The 20,136-nt window shown below is 38.1% G+C and overlaps 2 protein-coding genes across 2 annotated transcripts; one reads left to right on the top strand and one right to left on the bottom strand.

The window, feature by feature from the left end:
* Positions 1-5,416: 5,416 nt before the first annotated feature.
* LOC139963591 (syntaxin-6-like) lies at positions 5,417-18,481 on the bottom strand. Its single transcript, XM_071964477.1, has 7 exons — positions 17,640-18,481; positions 17,119-17,288; positions 16,380-16,537; positions 14,302-14,412; positions 13,649-13,755; positions 11,900-11,994; positions 5,417-9,158 (listed from the first exon to the last, which is right to left on the bottom strand). Exons 1-7 carry the CDS (start codon positions 17,672-17,674, stop codon positions 9,082-9,084), a joined length of 753 nt encoding a protein of 250 aa, XP_071820578.1. The 5' UTR covers positions 17,675-18,481; the 3' UTR covers positions 5,417-9,081.
* LOC139963579 (uncharacterized) lies at positions 9,324-11,889 on the top strand. Its single transcript, XM_071964457.1, has 3 exons — positions 9,324-9,336; positions 9,375-9,771; positions 9,880-11,889. Exons 1-3 carry the CDS (start codon positions 9,324-9,326, stop codon positions 10,403-10,405), a joined length of 936 nt encoding a protein of 311 aa, XP_071820558.1. The 3' UTR covers positions 10,406-11,889.
* Positions 18,482-20,136: the final 1,655 nt, after the last annotated feature.

Raw genomic sequence — 20,136 nt, 5'->3', positions numbered from 1 at the left:
CGAGGAACGAGGAATAAGTATCTAACTTCACACCGGTGAGGACTGTGCAGCTGGTAAATTTTCAAAAAATTGATGCATTGACGAGATCCGTTATCTCGTCAAAACGTCAATTTTCTGAATTTTGTCATTTTGTCGAGATGGTAGTAAGTGTGCAACTCGTCAATTACATGTACGTACATGTACTGATCCGAATTGGTATACTTTAAGCCGACCCCCCCCCCACCCCTTGTCATATGCCACTTTTTCTATTTACTTACTATAAGTAGGGTCTATGTAAGTTGCTCAAAACGCAAGGTTGTGTTAATAAATCTGTGAGGTTGAAGAAAGAGGGGATGTACACGCGTGGTAATGGTCTAGCCCTTCCCAGCTGGATGCAAAAAGATCTCGCCACTGAACCATTTCTTAGAACTGACGATGCATGGTAGGTGGGCCACCCCTCACTTGTACAAGACACTACCGTAGACCATTTTCCCATATTACAATATCTGCTGCTGGAGGGTCGCCAAGGCGATAAGGGTGAAAATTGATGTCACCGAGCAAAAAATCGGAATAACAGGGTTTTAGATCACCTTTTCACGTTTCACACACAGATTTGAGATTTACAGTACTTATGATTCGATAGATCAATAGCGCCATTATAGTGTTATCTAATATGTTGACAGTGGGTTGTAACAACTCTCTGACAACATGTAGTCCAAAATGGCTGCAGTTAACTTTCTGACAACCTGTAGTCCGAGGTGGTTCCAGTTATTACTCTATGACAACATGTAGTCCGAGACGAGATGGTTGCAGTTAATAATATCTGACAACATGTATGATGTCGTCCGAGATGGTTGCAGTTAATATTCTCTGACAACACGTAGTCCAAGATGGTTGCAGTTAATAATATCTGATAACACGTAGTCCGAGATGGTTGCAGTTAATAATATCTGATAACATTTAGTCCGAGATGCTTGCTGTTAATACTGACAACACGTAGTCCAAGATGGTTGCAGTTAATAATATATGACAACACGTAGTCCGAGATGGTTGCAGTTAATAATATCTGACAACATGTAGTCCGAGATGGTTGCAGTTAATATTCTCTGACAACACGTAGTCCGAGATGGTTGCAGTTAATAATATCTGACAACACGTAGTCCGAGATAGTTGCAGTTAATAATATCTGACAACACGTAGTCCGAGATGGTTGCAGTTAATAATATCTGACAACACGTGGTCCGAGATGGTTGCAGTTTATATACTCTCCGACAACACGTAGTCCAAGATGGCTGCAGTTAATAATATCTGACAACACGTAGTCCAAGATGATTGCAATTAATATCTGACAACACGTAGTCCGAGATGGTTGCAGTTAATAATATCTGACAACACGTAGTCCGAGATGGTTGCAGTTAATATTCTCTGACAACATGTAGTCCGAGATGGTTACAGTTAATATTCTCTGGCATGTAGTCCGAGATGGTTGTAGTTAACTTTCTGACAATCTGCAGTCCGAAATGGTTGCAGTTTATATACTCTCTGACAACCTGTAGTCCAAGATGATCGGAGTTAACTTTCTGACATGACAACATGTAGTCCGAGATGGTTACAGTTAATATTCTCTGACAACACTTAGTCCGAGATGGTTGCAGTTAATAATATCTGATAACACGTAGTCCGAGATGGTTGCAGTAAATAATATCTGATAACATGTAGTCCGAGATGGTTGCAGTCAGTACTCTATGATCATAATCCGAGCACCACACCACAACTAAATAAGTTTCATTCATCGCTGCGTATTGTTAATATGATTGTGTGTTTGTTCTTGGTCCCTGTTAGTCTCATACAATAGCCTACAGAAGACTGATTTTCAACAGCAACTTCCATGTAACAAATAGAAGCCATATATAGGTTGAGCTTTAGATGTTCTGCATTTCATGTGTTTTTATCAATAATTTTCCAATATTCTTGCCCCTCCCTAGACCTACCGGCTATATACTGAAAACATCCTCACCGAGTATAATTCACTGAAGCTATCCTCACCAAGTGTATAATACCCTGAACCTATCCTCATCCAGTATAATACACTGACCATATCACCCAGTTTAATACTTTGAACCTATCCGCACCCAGTGTAATACCCTGAACCTATCCTCACACCAGGGGCGTCGGAAGCTATTTGGGATTGGTACGGCAGATCAGAGTATGGCCATTTATGGCTATTTATAGTTCGATCCCAAAATGCCATGACAGAAATACAAGAAAAGTTGCAGGAATGTGTAAACAATGTTGGGATGAGGTTGAGGAGAAACAAACTTATGTTAAATGATGTTAAAACGGAACTTATTATTTTTTCACCTTAAACCCAATTGAAAGACGATGTAACTCCACACATAACAGTTGGGACCAATACCATTTATCCTGCATCTATTGTTAAGAATTTAGGAGTTTATTTTGACTCTCATCTTACCATGGAGACCCAAGTTAATCATATTATCAAGTCTTGCTATTTCCATATTCGTAATATAGGTAGAATAAGAGATTCATTACAACTGATGCATGTAAAATACTGGTTCAATCCCTCGTTACCTCTCGCTTCGATTATTGCAATTCTTTACTATTTGGTATATCACAGTCTCTAACAAACCGCCTACAACGCACACAAAATTGTGCAACTCGCCTTATATCTAGAACTCCTCGTCGCAACCATATATCTCCTGTACTGTATGAACTACATTGGTTACCTGTACGATTTAGATCAATTTAAAATTCTTTTACTAACCTTTAAGGCTCTTAATCACTTGACCCCTAGTTACATCACCAATGAGACCATACCTTATATTCCGCCTAGATCCTTACGCTCAATGAATAAAAATTTACTTAGTGTGCCTTCTACCCGATCATCAACATATGAATTTAAACGTTTTGATTATACTGCTGCCACATTATAGAATAACTTACCCTAGGACATATGCAATATTAATATAGACTTAACGCAATTCAAGAAATTACTTAAAACACTGTTTTTCAGAGCTGCCAACACAGATCAATGTACTTATATTATACTTGCTGAACATAATTAATTCAGGTGTTATTATTGTACTTTAGTCATAGTTTTTCTACTTATTTTTCTATTTATGTTTAACATTTCTATTTTTCTACACAATCTTAACTTTTATAACCTTTTTAACTTTTTTACTTTTAACAAATTTGTATCTTTTGCTGTAAAACGCTTTAGAGCAATTTTTAATTGAATAAGGCGCTATATAAATCTCGTGTAATAATAATAATAATTTATCATAATTATCGGGGGAAGCTTGGTAGGTCAAACTACGCGCCACCCACGGTGGCGCGTAGCGAAATGGAGAAAAATTTGAAAAAAAATGCCTCCGAGATTGCAGGGAATGGCACTTCCCGAGCTTGAAAACAAGACCCATGCCAAGCCAGATTAGTCACATTTAGCCAACTTGCCGTCATCATTATTGAAAATTATTGAAAAATATACCTTCCAGATTGCATGAAATAGCAGTTCACGAACTGGTGTTATACACTGATCTATACTAGATCAAAGGCGCTATACCGTAATTATCAATAGAGGTGTCCGGTAGATCAATCAGCGAATGCGATGCTGGTGTAGGCAATTCTTCTGTGGGTTCTCACTTGTCTGTTTTTGTACTCGATTAATCTTCTGAAACACATTTTTGAAGTATGTTTCATTTTGGTTCTTTATTGTTTTTATTTGCGCCGTCAATATTAGTCCGGCGTTCACCGGACCTGCCGTACCAACTCCGACGCCCCTGTACACCCAGTGTTATACCCTGAACTTATCCTCACACCCAGTATACGATCCTGAACCTATCATCACCCAGTGTAATACCCTGAACCTATCCTCACCCAGTGTTATACCCTGAACCTATCCTCACCCAGTGTAATAGGCCTACCCTGAACCTATCCTCACCCAGTGTTATACCCTGAACCTATCCTCACCCAGTGTAATAGGCCTACCCTGAACCTATCCTCACCCAGTGTTATACCCTGAACCTATCCTCACCCAGTGTAATACCCTGAACATATCCACACCAAGTGTTATACCCTGAACCTATCCTCACCCTGTGTTATACCCTGAACCTATCCTCATCCAGTGGTATACTCTGAACCTATTCTCCACCCAGTGTTAAACCCCCAACCTATCCTCACCCAGTGTAATACCCTTAACCTATCCTCACCCAGTGTAATACCCTTAACCTATCCTCACCCATTGTTATACCCTGAACCTATCCTCACCCAGTATAATTTCCTGAACCTATCCTCACCCACTGTTATACCCTCAATCTATCCTCACCCAGTGTTATACCATTAACTTAACCTCACCCAGTGTTATTCTCTGAACCTATCCTCACCCAGTGTAATTTCCTGAACCTATCCTCATCCAGTGTTAAACCCCTAACCTATCCTCACACCCAGTGTAATACCCTGAACCTATCCTCACCCATTATAATTTCCTGAACCTATCCTCACCCAGTGTTATGCCCTGAACCTATCCTCACCCAGTGTTATACCATCAACCTAACCTCACCCAGTGTTATTCTCTGAACCTATCCTCACCCAGTGTTATTCTCTGAACCTATCCAGTGTAATTTCCTGAACCTATCCTCATCCAGTGTTAAACCCCCAACCTATTCTCACACCCAGTGTAGTACCCTGAACCTGTCCTCACCCATTATAATTACCTGAACCTATCCTCACCCAGTGTTATACCCTGAACCTATCCTCACCCAGTGTTATACCATCAACCTAACCTCACCCAGTGTTATTCTCTGAACCTATCCTCACCCAGTGTTATTCTCTGAACCTATCCAGTGTAATTTCCTGAACCTATCCTCATCCAGTGTTAAACCCCCAACCTATTCTCACACCCAGTGTAATACCCTGAACCTATCCTCACCCATTATAATTACCTGAACCTATCCTCACCCAGTGTTATACCCTGAACCTATCCTCACCCAGTGTTATACCATCAACCTAACCTCACCCAGTGTTATTCTCTGAACCCATCCTCACCCAGTGTTATTCTCTGAACCTATCCTCACCCAGTGTTAAACCCCCAACCTATCCTCACCCAGTGTTAAACCCCCAACCTATCCTCACCCAGTGTTATACCATCAACCTAACCTCACCCAGTGTTATTCTCTGAACCCATCCTCACCCAGTGTTATTCTCTGAACCTATCCTCACCCAGTGTTAAACCCCCAACCTATCCTCACCCAGTGTTATACCCTCAACCTATCCTCACCCAGTATAATTTCCTGAACCTATCCTCACCCAGTTTTATATCCTCAACCTATCCTCACCCAGTGTTATTCTCTGAACCTATCCTCACCCAGTGTAAAGCAGCAGGACACTTAAAAATGACACAAATATAGTCATTGTTAACTGAATTTGGATGGAATACCATTTATTGACTTGGAAGTTTATTCCTGGCAAGTTCGTTTCATAAAACCAACTTTAAACTGTTATTCTTCAGAAAAAGTACCATACATGACATGGTATCATCTATCGTCAAATTTGTCATAAATAATTGCTACCATTTACATCGCATCTATTATAACTTTCTTTCATAAAATTGCATAATAACACATTCAGACATAGACATACACAGACAAGTTACATCCCAAAACAATAAATTAATAAATTAAATTGAGAGCTAAAACAAATATAGCAAAATCCTTCGCCTCTTTAGAGACTGGGAACCTTGTGTCTGCTGCAAACTACATTCACAGAAGTAGAAGTACTGTAGCTTCATCAATCTATCAAATTTGATCTCCTTAACAGAAAGCAGCATTGAAGTAATCAATTTGTCTCCCTCTCAACCTACTCCCCCCACCCCCTCACCCCAAAACCCCTCATTATCATTCCCATTTTCAAATATCAGCAAATGATGTCATAAACAGTATGAGTTGCAATATCAATTTATCAACTTAAGATGACCACAAAGTCTCAGTATGATATGATATAATAATATTCTCCTGATTGCAATCAATTGAGGAAATGATGGAATGATGTTACTTTACCAGACACAGTACATATCTAATGACACATGCCTTGACCATATTAAATACAAAAACAATACATATCACTTTAGACAGCATCAAATGTAAATTGACTGGCTGTCTGGTCATAATATACATACCATTAAATAATCTTCTATACAATTCAGCTATGACGGTTAGTATTCAATGAGATGCCATTTTATAAATCAACTCATTGTCTACGTGACTTTTTTGGTGTTTGGTTTTGATGAAATCTTTTGATGTAGTTCTTTTGACACATAACTAATAATGACTAAGCTGGGTGCCATAACATAATTGATTAACATTTCACATAACATAACAGGCAAGGATGTGGCTGAATGGCCAAACATCATAGATTTTATGTTTTGCAATGTAAGGCGAGAAAAGAAAGAATAACAAATCTTAAATGTGATACACATCGGTAGATAATTGCTTTACTGGCATATACAAGACATATGCTACTCAAATTTACATAACTCCCAAAGGAAACTAAACATGTTCATTTATTTTGCATCTGGTAAAATCCTGAAATCAGCAAAAGTAGAACCTTTTAAACCATGAACTGCCAGCTTATATGGAGGCTTACAGCAACAACCTAACATAGTGATTACATAATACCACTGCATGCTAGCACGACAGTGATTATGAGAACACCCTGCTAGTATCACAGCAGCGTGCTCAAATCACAGAGATTATAGCAACAACCTAACAGTGATTACATAATACCACTCCATGCTAGCACAACAGTGATTATGATTACACCCTGCTAGTATCACAGCAGTGTGCTCAAATCACAGAGATTATAGCAACAACCTAACAGTGATTACATAATACCACTGCATGCTAGCACAACAGTGATTAAGAAAACACCCTGCTAGTATCACAGCAGTGTGCTCAAATCACAGAGATTATAGCAACAACCTACGGTAACAGTGATTACATAATACCATTGCATGCTAGCACAACAGTGATTATGAGAACACCCTGCTAGTATCACAGCAGTGTGCTCAAATCACAGATATTATAGCAACAACCTACAGTAACAGTGATTACATAATACCACTGCATGCTAGCACGACAGTGATTATGAGAACACCCTGCTAGTATCACAGCAGTGTGCTCAAATCACAGAAATTATAGCAGCAACCTAACAGTGATTACATAATACCAATGCATGCTAGCATAACAGTGATTATGACAACACCCTGCTAGAATACAGCAGTGTGCTCAAATCACAGAGATTATAGCAACAACCCAACAGTGATAACATAATACCACTGCTTGCTAGCACAACAGTGATTATGATTACACCCTGCTAGTATCACAGCAGTGTGCTCAAATCACAGAGATTATAGCAGCAACCTAACAGTGATTACATAATACCACTGCATGCTAGCACGACAGTGATTATGAGAACACCCTGCTAGTATTACAGCAGTGTGCTCAAATCACAGAGACCAAAGCATCACCCTGCTTGAACCAGAGAGATAAAAGCATCACCCCCACTAGAATCCCAGAGATTACAGCAACACCCTGCTAGAACCACAGAATGTATGGTGACACTCTGCTTTAAACAATATGATTATGTCAAACTCTACAGCAAATAAAACACTATCATGATAATAGTGTAAAGATAAAACCACCGCTTAGAATTCAAGGAGACATATGAAAATGTTTTTGAAATTCAAAATATCTCCAAGTGCTGTAAACATTAAATAATAACAGTTCTACATACTCTGAGACTTATCAATACTTACATGTGATGATAATGTGGCCAGATGCAATCATTCAGAATTGTCTAAAATTTAGTGACAGCAAATTTCTTGCAATTTATGAAGTGTGTAAAGAAGGGATACTTTTCCAAGGTTAAAAAGTGAGGAATGTTATTATCTTCTGCAGATGGAAGATATGTTATAAATTAACTTGCTGATGAGAAGACAAGTGTCCAGGGTAACAGAGTAACATTGTTGAGCAAGATACAAAAATTAATAATTTAAAAGAAACTAAAAAAACAACAATATGAACACCACAATTTACAATCCACCATAGTAACAAGGCTGTTAAAAGTGAAAGTAATAAAGACATTCATTACAGAAAGCAAATGAAAGAAATGTTAATAACACATCTCTTTGCATTTCTTCTGTCTTTGTCTGTTATGTAGAGAGAAACCTTAATTCCATGAAACAGTGTGATGGCTTCCTGGCCCAAAACCCTTCCCCTCTCCCTCCCACAACTTCTGCCACCCCCTGGTAACATCAAATCCAAATAGTCCACAATGTTACAAACTTTGTTGACTCATGATTGGTTGCCAAAGCTATGTTTTCAATATGCAGTATGCTGGTTAATGAACTGTCTGATAGAACTATTAACAGGACACACCTAGCAACGAATACTACACAAAATAAAAGAAACTAAATAACGGTTAAATATGACTAAAGAAGTGCTATTATGCTGTATACACACCCCCCCATCCCCCACCCTCTCCCATTATACAAATCCCTTCCCCAAAGACTACTTTCTATTTCGCATTCCTTACTACTACCTGTAAGTTCATCCCACACCATTGTCTTCTCAAAGAAACTACTGCATGGAAAATTGTTAAATTTCTCACATAACTGGGAAAATTTGAAGCGTTCAGTGTTCAAAATAATTGTACATTGCTGTACACGTAATGATGATAACCACATGTTTGTAGTCACATGCATACACCATCCTGAGGTGTTCAATGGGATACGGTGGTGAGGACTGCTTCCCACACTGTAGGAGGTATAGCCACTCATATATATCTACCTCATGTACATGTTACCTCTCTTGGCTTTCTCTTAACTTCTCTCTAAATTCTGCATGTTCTTGTTCACTTACTGTAAACTTGTTCTTTGTTAAAAGACACATGATTGGCTTGCCTTTGTGATGGTAAGGATAAATCTCCTCTCTTAGCAACATTTAGAAGATCCGTCATGTCTTACTCCTCTGGTGATTCAGAGGGTCATGAAGAGGAAGATCAGTGATGTCTTACTCCTCTGGTGATTCAGAGGATGATGAAGAGGACAAGGACGATGAATAAAATGATGATCAGGACAAAGATGGCTGTCCACTGTCTCTTATCTAAGAAAAAAAGAAATAATTCTTCATTATTTCATTTTCAAAGTTCTGCACCAGCAATATATTCAACTGGACAAGCTAACCACTGTCTCATATCAGATGACATGATTACCTGAAAACTGCAAGAACTTCCAAGCTATGCAGCAATAAAACCTCAAAGCTCATCAAATGTCAAAATATGGCATCATCAGACTACTGCACTTGAAGTATTTATGTAAGACTTAAGCAACTCAAAGTATGACATAATTAGACCACTATGCTCAAAGATAGGTCTAGACTATAGGTATGAGAAACAGGAATGGAGCTCTAGGCCAAAGTTTAGTCTAGACTGTCAGTATGAGAAACAGGAATGGAGCCATAGGACAAAGTTTAGTCTAGACTGTCAGTATGAGAAACAGGAATGGAGCCCTAGGTCAAAGATAGGTCTAGACTATAGGTATGAGAAACGGGAATGGAGCCCTAGGCCAAAGTTTAGTCTAGACTGTCAGTATGAGAAACAGGAATGGAGCCCTAGGTCAAAGATAGGTCTAGACTATAGGTATGAGAAACGGGAATGGAGCCCTAGGCCAAAGTTTAGTCTAGACTGTCAGTATGAGAAACAGGAATGGAGCTCTAGGTCAAAGTTAAGTCTAGACTATAGGTATTAGAAACAGGAATGGAGCCCTACATGTAGGTGAAAGATAGGTCTAGACTGTAGGTATGAGAAACAGGAATGGCGCCCTAGGTCAAAGATAAGTCTAGACTATAGGTATGAGAAACAGGAATGGAGCCATAGGACAAAGTTAAGTCCAGACTGTCGGTATCAGGAACAGGAATGGAGCCCTAGGTCAAAGATAGGTCTAGACTGTCAGTATGAGAAACAGGAATGGAGCCCTAGGAAAAAGTTAAGTCTAGACTGTAGGTATGAGAAACAGGAATGGAGCCCTTGGTCAAAGATAAGTCTAGACTGTAGGTATGAGGAACAGGAATGGGGCCCTAGGTCAAAGATAAGTCTAGACTGTAGGTATGAGAAACAGGAATGGAGCCCTAGGTCAAAGAGTAGTCTAGACTGTAGGTGTGAGGAACAGGAATGGAGCCCTTGGTCAAAGATAGGTCTAGACTATAGGTATGAGAAACAGGAATGGAGCCCTAGGTCAAAGAGTAGTCTAGACTGTAGGTGTGAGGAACAGGAATGGAGCCCTTGGTCAAAGATAGGTCTAGACTATAGGTATGAGAAACAGGAATGGAGCCCTCCAGAGGTCAAAGTTTAGTCTAGACTGTAGGTGTGAGGAACAGGAATGGAGCCCTAGGTCAAAGTTTAGTCTAGACTATAGGTATTAGAAACAGGAATGGAGCCCTCCAGAGGTCAAAGTTTAGTCTAGACTGTCAGTATGAGAAACAGGAATGGAGCCCTCCAGAGGTCAAAGTTTAGTCTAGACTATAGGTATGAGAAACAGGAATGGAGCCCTAGGTCAAAGTTTAGTCTAGACTGTCAGTATGAGAAACAGGAATGGAGCCCTCCAGAGGTCAAAGTATAGTCTAGACTGTAGGTATGAGAAACAGGAATGGAGCTCTAGGTCAAAGAGTAGTCTAGACTGTAGGTGTGAGGAACAGGAATGGAGCCCTTGCTCAAAGATAGGTCTAGACTATAGGTATGAGAAACAGGAATGGAGCCCTAGGTCAAAGAGTAGTCTAGACTGTAGGTGTGAGGAACAGGAATGGAGCCCTTGGTCAAAGATAGGTCTAGACTATAGGTATGAGAAACAGGAATGGAGCCCTAGGTCAAAGAGTAGTCTAGACTGTAGGTGTGAGGAACAGGAATGGAGCCCTTGGTCTAGACTATAGGTATGAGAAACAGGAATGGAGCCCTCCAGAGGTCAAAGTTTAGTCTAGACTATAGGTATGAGAAACAGGAATGGAGCCCTCCAGAGGTCAAAGTTTAGTCTAGACTATAGGTATTAGAAACAGGAATGGAGCCCTCCAGAGGTCAAAGTTTAGTCTAGACTGTCAGTATGAGAAACAGGAATGGAGCCATAGGACAAAGTTTAGTCTAGACTATAGGTATGAGAAACAGGAATGGAGCCCTCCAGAGGTCAAAGTTTAGTCTAGACTATAGGTATTAGAAACAGGAATGGAGCCCTCCAGAGGTCAAAGTTTAGTCTAGACTATAGGTATGAGAAACAGGAATGGAGCCCTCCAGAGGTCAAAGTTTAGTCTAGACTATAGGTATTAGAAACAGGAATGGAGCCCTAGGTCAAAGTTTAGTCTAGACTGTCAGTATGAGAAACAGGAATGGAGCCCTAGGTCAAAGTTTAGTCTAGACTGTCAGTATGAGAAACAGGAATGGAGCCCTAGGTCAAAGTTTAGTCTAGACTGTCAGTATGAGAAACAGGAATGGAGCCCTAGGTCAAAGTTTAGTCTAGACTATAGGTATGAGAAACAGGAATGGAGCCCTAGGTCAAAGTTTAGTCTAGACTGTCAGTATGAGAAACAGGAATGGAGCCCTAGGTCAAAGTTTAGTCTAGACTGTCAGTATGAGAAACAGGAATGGAGCCCTAGGTCAAAGTTTAGTCTAGACTATAGGTATGAGAAACAGGAATGGAGCCCTAGGTCAAAGTTTAGTCTAGACTGTCAGTATGAGAAACAGGAATGGAGCCCTAGGTCAAAGTTTAGTCTAGACTATAGGTATGAGAAACAGGAATGGAGCCCTCCAGAGGTCAAAGTTTAGTCTAGACTGTCAGTATGAGAAATAGGAACGGACTTACCATTTGACATCTTTGTAACTTTTGCCACTTTCTTCATCACAGAATCAAGTTTGGTTTCTGTGTTCTCCAGTTCTGTGGAAAACTCATCTAACATTCTATATAAAAACAGAATAAGAATAACATTCAATTTAATACTTCAACTTTGTTACATATTGTTTATACAGTGGTTGACAAAATCTAATAAAACATGTTTTTACTTATTAATTAGACTTAATGAGGTATTTTGGTGACAACAATGTGAAACTTATGTAAGAGTAAGATTGCACACCATTCCTTTGGTTTTAATGTTATTGTTATAGCCACGCGATGTTGGCATACCATCGTATTGTTATTTTCTTTGTATATGTTAATTTGCACGTTGTTGTAGTTGTATGCATCTCAGCTATGTTGGTAATTGTGTTAGTGTTATTGTGTGTTCGTTGTTAAGTGTCTTAGATATATATGGTAAGGAGCTGAGGCTCGAGTAGTCTGGATTGGGTCTCAGCCGACGCACAATGTCGTATATAGTTAATAGTTATGAGAAAGAGTTCCACCCCTTCTCAGTTTCGTGTTTAGTTGTGTACATATATTTTAACTGTCTCGTACTACCTAGACAGGACCCACGTCATAGCCAATTAGCTGGTGATATGGCTAACGTTACACTTAAATTGAAGAGAAAAATATTCCAAACTGCTATTTGATAACCCCATCTCAATTATCATGCCCCTAACTTGAGATATGTTTGATAGAAGGTAACCTTGATTGGTTAAACCTTCAACTACTCTAGGAAGTTGGATAACAGTAGTGGTTCTGTAATGTCATCTAGGTTAATGCTCTTTGGAAGCTATACTTGGGCTATTATAATCTTCTTGTTGACTTTATTCTTGAAACCTGATACATTTGGAATGTTTGCATACAGGTAACTGTCAAAGTTCTCTGTACTTAGAATGTCATCAAAATGTAACTTTTTTGTAGAAATATTCCTTTTGTTTGTGATTAAATGATTGACAAATTGTAAAGAAAAACAAAGACATTTCAAGTGAAGTGCCCTGATGACATCATCCATTCTGCTGTTGCCAGATGCAATTACAAAATATCACTAAATGTTATAAAATTTAACATCTCTGCAATATTAAATGCTGTGAGGATGTGGTTTTCACAGTTACAAGCTTTAAGTCTACTTTGAATGATTTTAAAAGTAGATAGCTTTGGTTAAAATAAATTGAGACAATTAAAGATTACAACTAGAAGGTGTCAAAAGCTGTCACCATGGTTACACACTTACGACAGTCTACTCAAAATTCAATTTGGTGATCACGTTCCTTGCAATGATACTATTTGACAGTGGAATAATACTGTATGGAAATAATAGTTTGTTAGTTTCTTTAGTTTCCTGAGGCTGAAACAGAGGATATCCTGTGCTACTGAGTTCATATGTCTCACAGCTTTGAGTAAGTTTTTGGTGCTAATTCTATCCTAATCACAGCTATAATTTGTACATACTCAGTCATACTGTTTGCAGTATGAAATATTAATGGTGAGAGCTATGGAATGAACACAAGAGAGACTGTGGCACATTGAATGAGCTAACAAAAACAACTCTTTGTTTCGTATTCACCCATTTCAGTGTATTTCTGTATTTGTGACTTTCTTTTCAAGGTGTTTATGTGTCTCACTTGAACATGGGTCTTAAATTGTTCATCTCAAGTTTGACACATTTTGACTTAACCTTTCATTTTGATTACAAGTTACATTAAATCTATTACTTACACAGCCTGCTCATCAAATTCATTGCCAATAGTTTTTCCCATATGTTTGAGTACTGTCACACTATCTGCCACCCTATCCATCTGATCATCCTGGGCCTCCATTATCAGCTGAAAATCAGAAATTACATTAACGTGAATCAAAAACTCAGAAATCTTGAATCAAAGCAATGTCCACTACTATAAAAATAAAAAGAATTGACATAAAAGCCTAATATTAAAGTAAGTAGAGATAAAAAATAAAAAAAAACCTAAAATAAAGAATCATTTTATAAATTGAATCATCAGCAAAGAGTTCATGAAATGAGAAGGCTGAACTGCTTTGTTTAGCACACAGTCTGCATATTCACTTCCTCAAAATGAACATGAAAAAATATATTTGAAAACATCAAACTATTTATAGCCCTAATGACACAGTAACAATGTATTACTATTCATCTGCAAGTCTGCTCTTGAGGGGAACTTAATTAATATTCATTACAACCATTCATTAATTATAACAGATCATCTGCCGGTGTCTGATATAGAAAGGAACTAAATTAATATTCATAATAACCATTCATTAATGATTACATTGGCAACATGTTTAATACAGATCTATGGTTTCTTTGTTTCCTGTCCACTAAACACAAACAATACCTCTAGAGGTCTCCTTACCTGCTGTTGTTGGCCCTGGTCTTCTATAAATCTTTGGTTTTCATTTTCCATTTCATTTTCCAGCCTGGTATACTTTCCTTTTGTTCTTTTTGGTCCATTTGAAAAGAGCGTCTACGTAGAAAACAAGACAAGACAATTTAATTAGGAAAATGAAAGGTGTGATTAAACAATGCCAACAACTTAACATTCCCAATAATGAGATTATGGTCAAAACTCAAAATGTGATGAAACGATTGATAGGAAAAATACCATCCTGCACATCCTGCACACAACTAATGACAGTCTTCTTACATTTGTAAGACAGTATTAAAGCATTCAAGTCACACTTGGGATCTGCCAACTTGCACACAATTTCCTGTACTACTACATATATGCAATACCTGCCATGTGGTGCAAGAAATGAACCAATAGAATTATAAGCAATACAAAAATTAACGATGACCGGAAGTAACATCAACAGAAGCAACATCAACAGTACTGTATTGTAAATTGTTAAAAAGAAGATTTTAGAAAGTACAATTTAGCATCTACTGTACAATGTAGATTAATTAAGCCTATGGCACATTAAGTGCTACATAATTCCTTACACCAGAACAAGGGGAGATGGAGGGGGCCGGGGGGTTGGGGGGGAACAGAAGAAAAGTTAGTCATCTCCTTCCTGCATGTTGAGCCCATGTGGTTGAATGGTGCAAAGGCCTTGCATCCACAGTGTCTCTCTGCTGATTCATACTACAGTAGGTCAAGGCGTCTACCTAAAGATTCAATATACTGTAGGGACATGTCATTAATGGTATGGTAGGGAAGGTTAAACATGGGTTAATATCTCAACAGCTACAGTATTCCTTGGCATTACGGAATTGCAATTATTGCATTCATTTATATTGCAGTAGGGCAGTCTGTTTCCTATACAGTATGGTAAAATATCCTTGCACTTTACAAATATTTAAAACAAGAAACGTCTGTCTGATAAACACCACATCATCAAAAACTGAGCAGTTTTGGCCCTTGGCAGGCTACCAAAAACACACTGTTGATATTTTCATTGAACATATAACAGCTCTACTAATATTGCTAATATAATAGGTTGTTTCTGGTAGATGCTCTCAATTTAAAATTGGTCATCCAAATATGTGTCATTCTTGACAAACAACTAAGACCACAATAGATATTACTTGCATGAATTATTCCTGAATCTGGAATTACAGCAGAATACAGCTCGAGTTAATAATTTCATTAATATATGTTTACCTTGTCGAGGTACAAACTGCCGGGTCCTACAGTACCCCTGGTAAAACAGGGCAGTTTTTGTTCTTATTTTATACTACCTGTAGCTACTGTATCATTTCACATAATATTCACATTACACTTTAACACACAGTTGTCATAGTGCACAGGTGGTAGTGTCATGTTCTATGGTACCTTTGTATAAATTGAATTCACGCTACAATACACAAAGAGCAAATACTGTTGCGATTTTCGGCTGTAATAAATGTGTCCCTAAAGAGGTCTGTATTTATGGATATACAGTAACACAGGGCCCCAAATTTAGTTTTGCTTCAGTTGGCTTACAGTAGCATGACATTGTTTTCCCATTTCTAGTTCTTTGGTCTAAATATACTCAAACTTCAGCAATGTTCTAACCTGCACAGACAAGCAGTATGTTTAGTATGAGTTAACAATGACAGACTGTACAGTACTAGGATATGAGACGCCTGTAATTAGTCACATAATTGCTGGTAGAGAATTCAGTGAGGAACAACATGCATGTTATCTGTGCTATATGATTGTTACAAACTTGACAAAAGGAGTTATTAAAAAAAAGTAATGCACAAATTCTAGAGTGAATTTAACTATTCATTATCATGTTAATACACCACTCCTAAAGCAGGAGCCCTTTGCAGCACCTGGACACTTCAAGCTTCAGCTACAGCCTACAGTACACATTATGAGAAATATTTAGTATTAATACCTTTCTTGATACTTGTGTATATTAATCAGACAGTTGCACAGATGTTTGTGCTGGTTACAAGTACAGCCTACAGTACACATTATGAACAATATTTAATATTAATACTTACTTTTCTTGTCATAGTCTCTTGCTTTGACCTGATAGTTGGACTACTCATGTGCTCTTTCATTTGTTCTAGTCTACTTTTTGTGTTGCTTACAAATCTTCGCCTTGACTCAAGCTCCTCTGATGTTATCTTGAATTTTCTTGGATTGGCTTCAACAATACGTACAAGACGTAAGTTAAGGAGGGTAGAGATTTAATCTTACTTCTTCTAAATACAGCAAATGTAACTAATTGCTCATAAAATATTTCAAGAAAAAGTACAACATATGATTCATCCAATGAATGGTACATCTTATACCTCAGCTTAAAATTTACAACTGTAGACAACTTTAGTAGTACCAACTAGAGCATCACACTGCAACTACTGTACTACCTGTGATTGAATTCTGTTATTCAGTGAACACATTAGGTTACATCTTCTGTTTTACAAAATGCTATGAATCCATATGAAATATAAGATTAATGATACATGTGTTAAGTTCACAGCTTTTTAGATACAGCCTGAAACCATACCAGTCGATTCCACAAACACAGTGGTAAGATCAACAGAGAGCCCACAGAACCAGAATAAATTGACAAGTAGTTTAAGACATGATAAACTGCAGCTCAAAATCTGTCTCCCTCAGCTACCACAATACTATTTTCATGACAGTCATTTCAAGTGTTAGAGTTCTAGTAGAACTTTACAAAATATTAACTTTCACAAAAGAAGCTGATTTTCAATTTTTGTCAAGAAAGGATATCAATTGTTTCTTCCAAGTCTTCTACATCCCATTCAATGCTTTTCAAACTATTTTTTAGTTCATTGGTTGTCCAGTCATATTTATCTTTTGGAACTGAACTTGTGTCACGAAGTAGCTCGCACCATCTTTGATAAAGGCTCTCTGAGGTAGACACAGCTTTCTCAACTTCCCTGGAAGAGAAAATGTAATGAGTGTGTGACTGAAAGCACTCTTACAATTAAAAAAAAATTCATGTGCTTTGCTTGGTACTGCAAGGAGTGACTATTGGAACCACAGGTGTAAACAATGCTTCACAGTGAGAACCCTGGTTTAAACTTTTTACATTGCAATCAAGGTTCATCTCATAATCATATCAGCCAGATCGTATCTTGGCACCAGCCTACAATTTTGCTAAATTTTTTAAGCAATTTGGTGAAAAGTAAGTACTGTACATGCAACTACGTCTGAATAATAAAGAAACAAATTAAATAGACAGCTTTCAAAAATAGAAAACGAAATAGCTTTCTAATAGTAATACTCACTCCTTCACAACAAAGAATGGATCCTCCAAAGACATGATGTAGGCCCTACTTGATAATGTAGGCGGATTTCTGTATTCTGCACAATGAACACTGTCGCTCAAAATCAAATCAAAACTTCCAAATAAAATTCTATAAAGTTTGCACAGTAGGCTAGCAGTCAAATACAAGTCAGTGAGATTCTTTACAATCTGCCGTACTAAGAATTGTCACACATAAGCACCTCTTGTTTAAAAAGTAAGGTTAGTTAACTAATTTAATATAGGTAGTGTACAAGTTACAACCATACCGAGGAAACAAGGCCTAGCCTACAATAGTGCTGCTTGTCACACAAGTTTTGAATTCCATTTTAGGAATATAATTAGGTCAATGTAGGGCTAGGAGACCAACAATTGCATGATATGGTTATACGAGTTACCGTAACGTTGAGGCTTAAACTGTAATGTGTACAGTTGCAAGTTCAGTTATTTTTGAGAGTATGCAAGGCAAGAAAAGGAAACACAGGCCCTAGGCTAGCCTAAGTTATAGTCAGTACACAAACGATCCGTAGGCAAGTAACTGAGATTACTGTTAATAACAGTGTTAATGTGTACAACAGTAGCTACCCCGTTGATGAGATTCTTAACTGCCAACAAATCAGTGTGAAAATTTAGGTTTATCGTAATAATCACTTGGTTTCTTTTTTCGGTTCTGTTGCAAAAACTTGACTACGCCTCAAAGCAGCAGGTTGTCTATTGCCCTCTCATTTAGAAGGGTGACCCTATCCTCAAGTTAGTCACTAAGTCAGCCTAACCTATACAATAGTACTAGTTACTGCAATCAACGTCAGTGGTACATGGAATTGTGTTTCTACGTATCGTAAGTACACAATGCAAATTTTTGGAATTTCTACTATACTCGATGACGTCATCAAATGTGACGCAAGGGGAAAACTCCCCCATATGACAACAAACATGTTATGATTTGTTTGGTCATGGTTTCATCACTAGGTAAATGAAGTTCCGTCTGTTGCTTCTGTTAAGTTCCGTCTGTATAAGAAGTTCCCGGTTTATGTCATTTACTTAATTTAGTAGCATACTGGAAAAGTGGATACATAGCGGACTATTGCGTATGGGCTTACGTGCATTCACCATTTTCACGGGGGTATCGAGCAATTTCGAGACCGACTAGCCTTTTGAAACCGTTCCGTGACAGGCAAGCAACGTTTCGAAAAGATAAGCCAACAGAAGCGACAATTAATACAGAAAAATGTTATTTGGCTCGGTGGATAGCGTGAAGTCCCCGCAAATTGCAGTATTTTTAGAGAAAAAGGCATGCCTTTAATATAATTTACTCTAAAAATATAAGACTGGTCACTGTATCTCAGAGCCCAGACGTTCAGGGGGAAATCCCTCGGAAACTGCAGTGTTTTTAGATATTTCTAGTTCTTCGGCGTTTGCTTATATATGCTGTTCCTTTGAAGCGTTGTAAAGTACAGAAATATACATTTTTGAGAGGAATTAAATTTCAACGGAACGTATTACGCCCTGTCACGGTAGCCGCCGGCAGCTCCCAAAATCTGAAAGTGTACAAAAATAAGTTGACCTGACTTTTCGATCCTAGCAGCTGGATCGTCTTCAGAGGCTAATTGACAAGAAACAGTGACAGAAGGGACAAATACACGCACAGAATACAGATAGGTTAATGAACATGTTGAACACAACCCCATACCATGTGATAGCTTGATTGTTCGGAGATGCCCCCACCTCCCTTAAGTTCCTATTTTAAGATAACTACGAATGCGAAATTTGCATATACCGTGGGTGCTTTCAACTAGGCGATTTTCATTACCTGCAAATATTGGCATATATATATAAAAATACTGTATTGGAAACACAAACAGAGTACGGTATAGGTTTCATTGCATGATGAGTAACGTTTTGGTTTGTTGTTATATATTGACAAACGTTAGATAGTTCCATTATTATTGTGGAGTTGAAAATGTCTTGTCTATAGATTAGGTTAGTACAATTATGAACATCCCAGCAGTAACCCTTTACTATGGGAACATCATTGCAAATGAAAGGAACTATTCTTTTGTCGGGTACTAGGTGAAGTTCCAGGAATATGCGTGATTTGTGAAGAGAGGGCAACGGATATAGCTGCACCTTTTGTCCCTCTAAACCTACAACACACCCCGGCCTTTTCATCTCCTGTAGCCTATTTATCGATTCCTTGCTTCCTTCTATCTCTCTTCTTTTGTTCTGCATATCTTCTTTTACTCTCAGTGCATTGTTTAATTGTCCAAAAAAGTTTTCGGCTACTGCTTTGTTTTATTGTGTCATTGAAGTCTGTTTTCTTTTCAGTTCAAGTTTGAAAACGATTCTGCTGTAGGATCGAAACGTCAGTTCCTTAACCTTTTGCATGATATATACCCACACAAGCTATTTGTATAGTAGATAAGTAGTTTGCTAACCGTATATGGAACACTCACAAAAGGGAAACAGCAACGTACCAATCA

Source organism: Apostichopus japonicus, chromosome 22 (genome assembly GCF_037975245.1).
Source record: "Apostichopus japonicus isolate 1M-3 chromosome 22, ASM3797524v1, whole genome shotgun sequence".
Taxonomy (NCBI): domain Eukaryota; kingdom Metazoa; phylum Echinodermata; class Holothuroidea; order Aspidochirotida; family Stichopodidae; genus Apostichopus; species Apostichopus japonicus.
The sequence above is the reverse complement of the archived record's forward strand: the minus strand, read 5'-3'. Positions and strand labels throughout refer to the sequence as shown.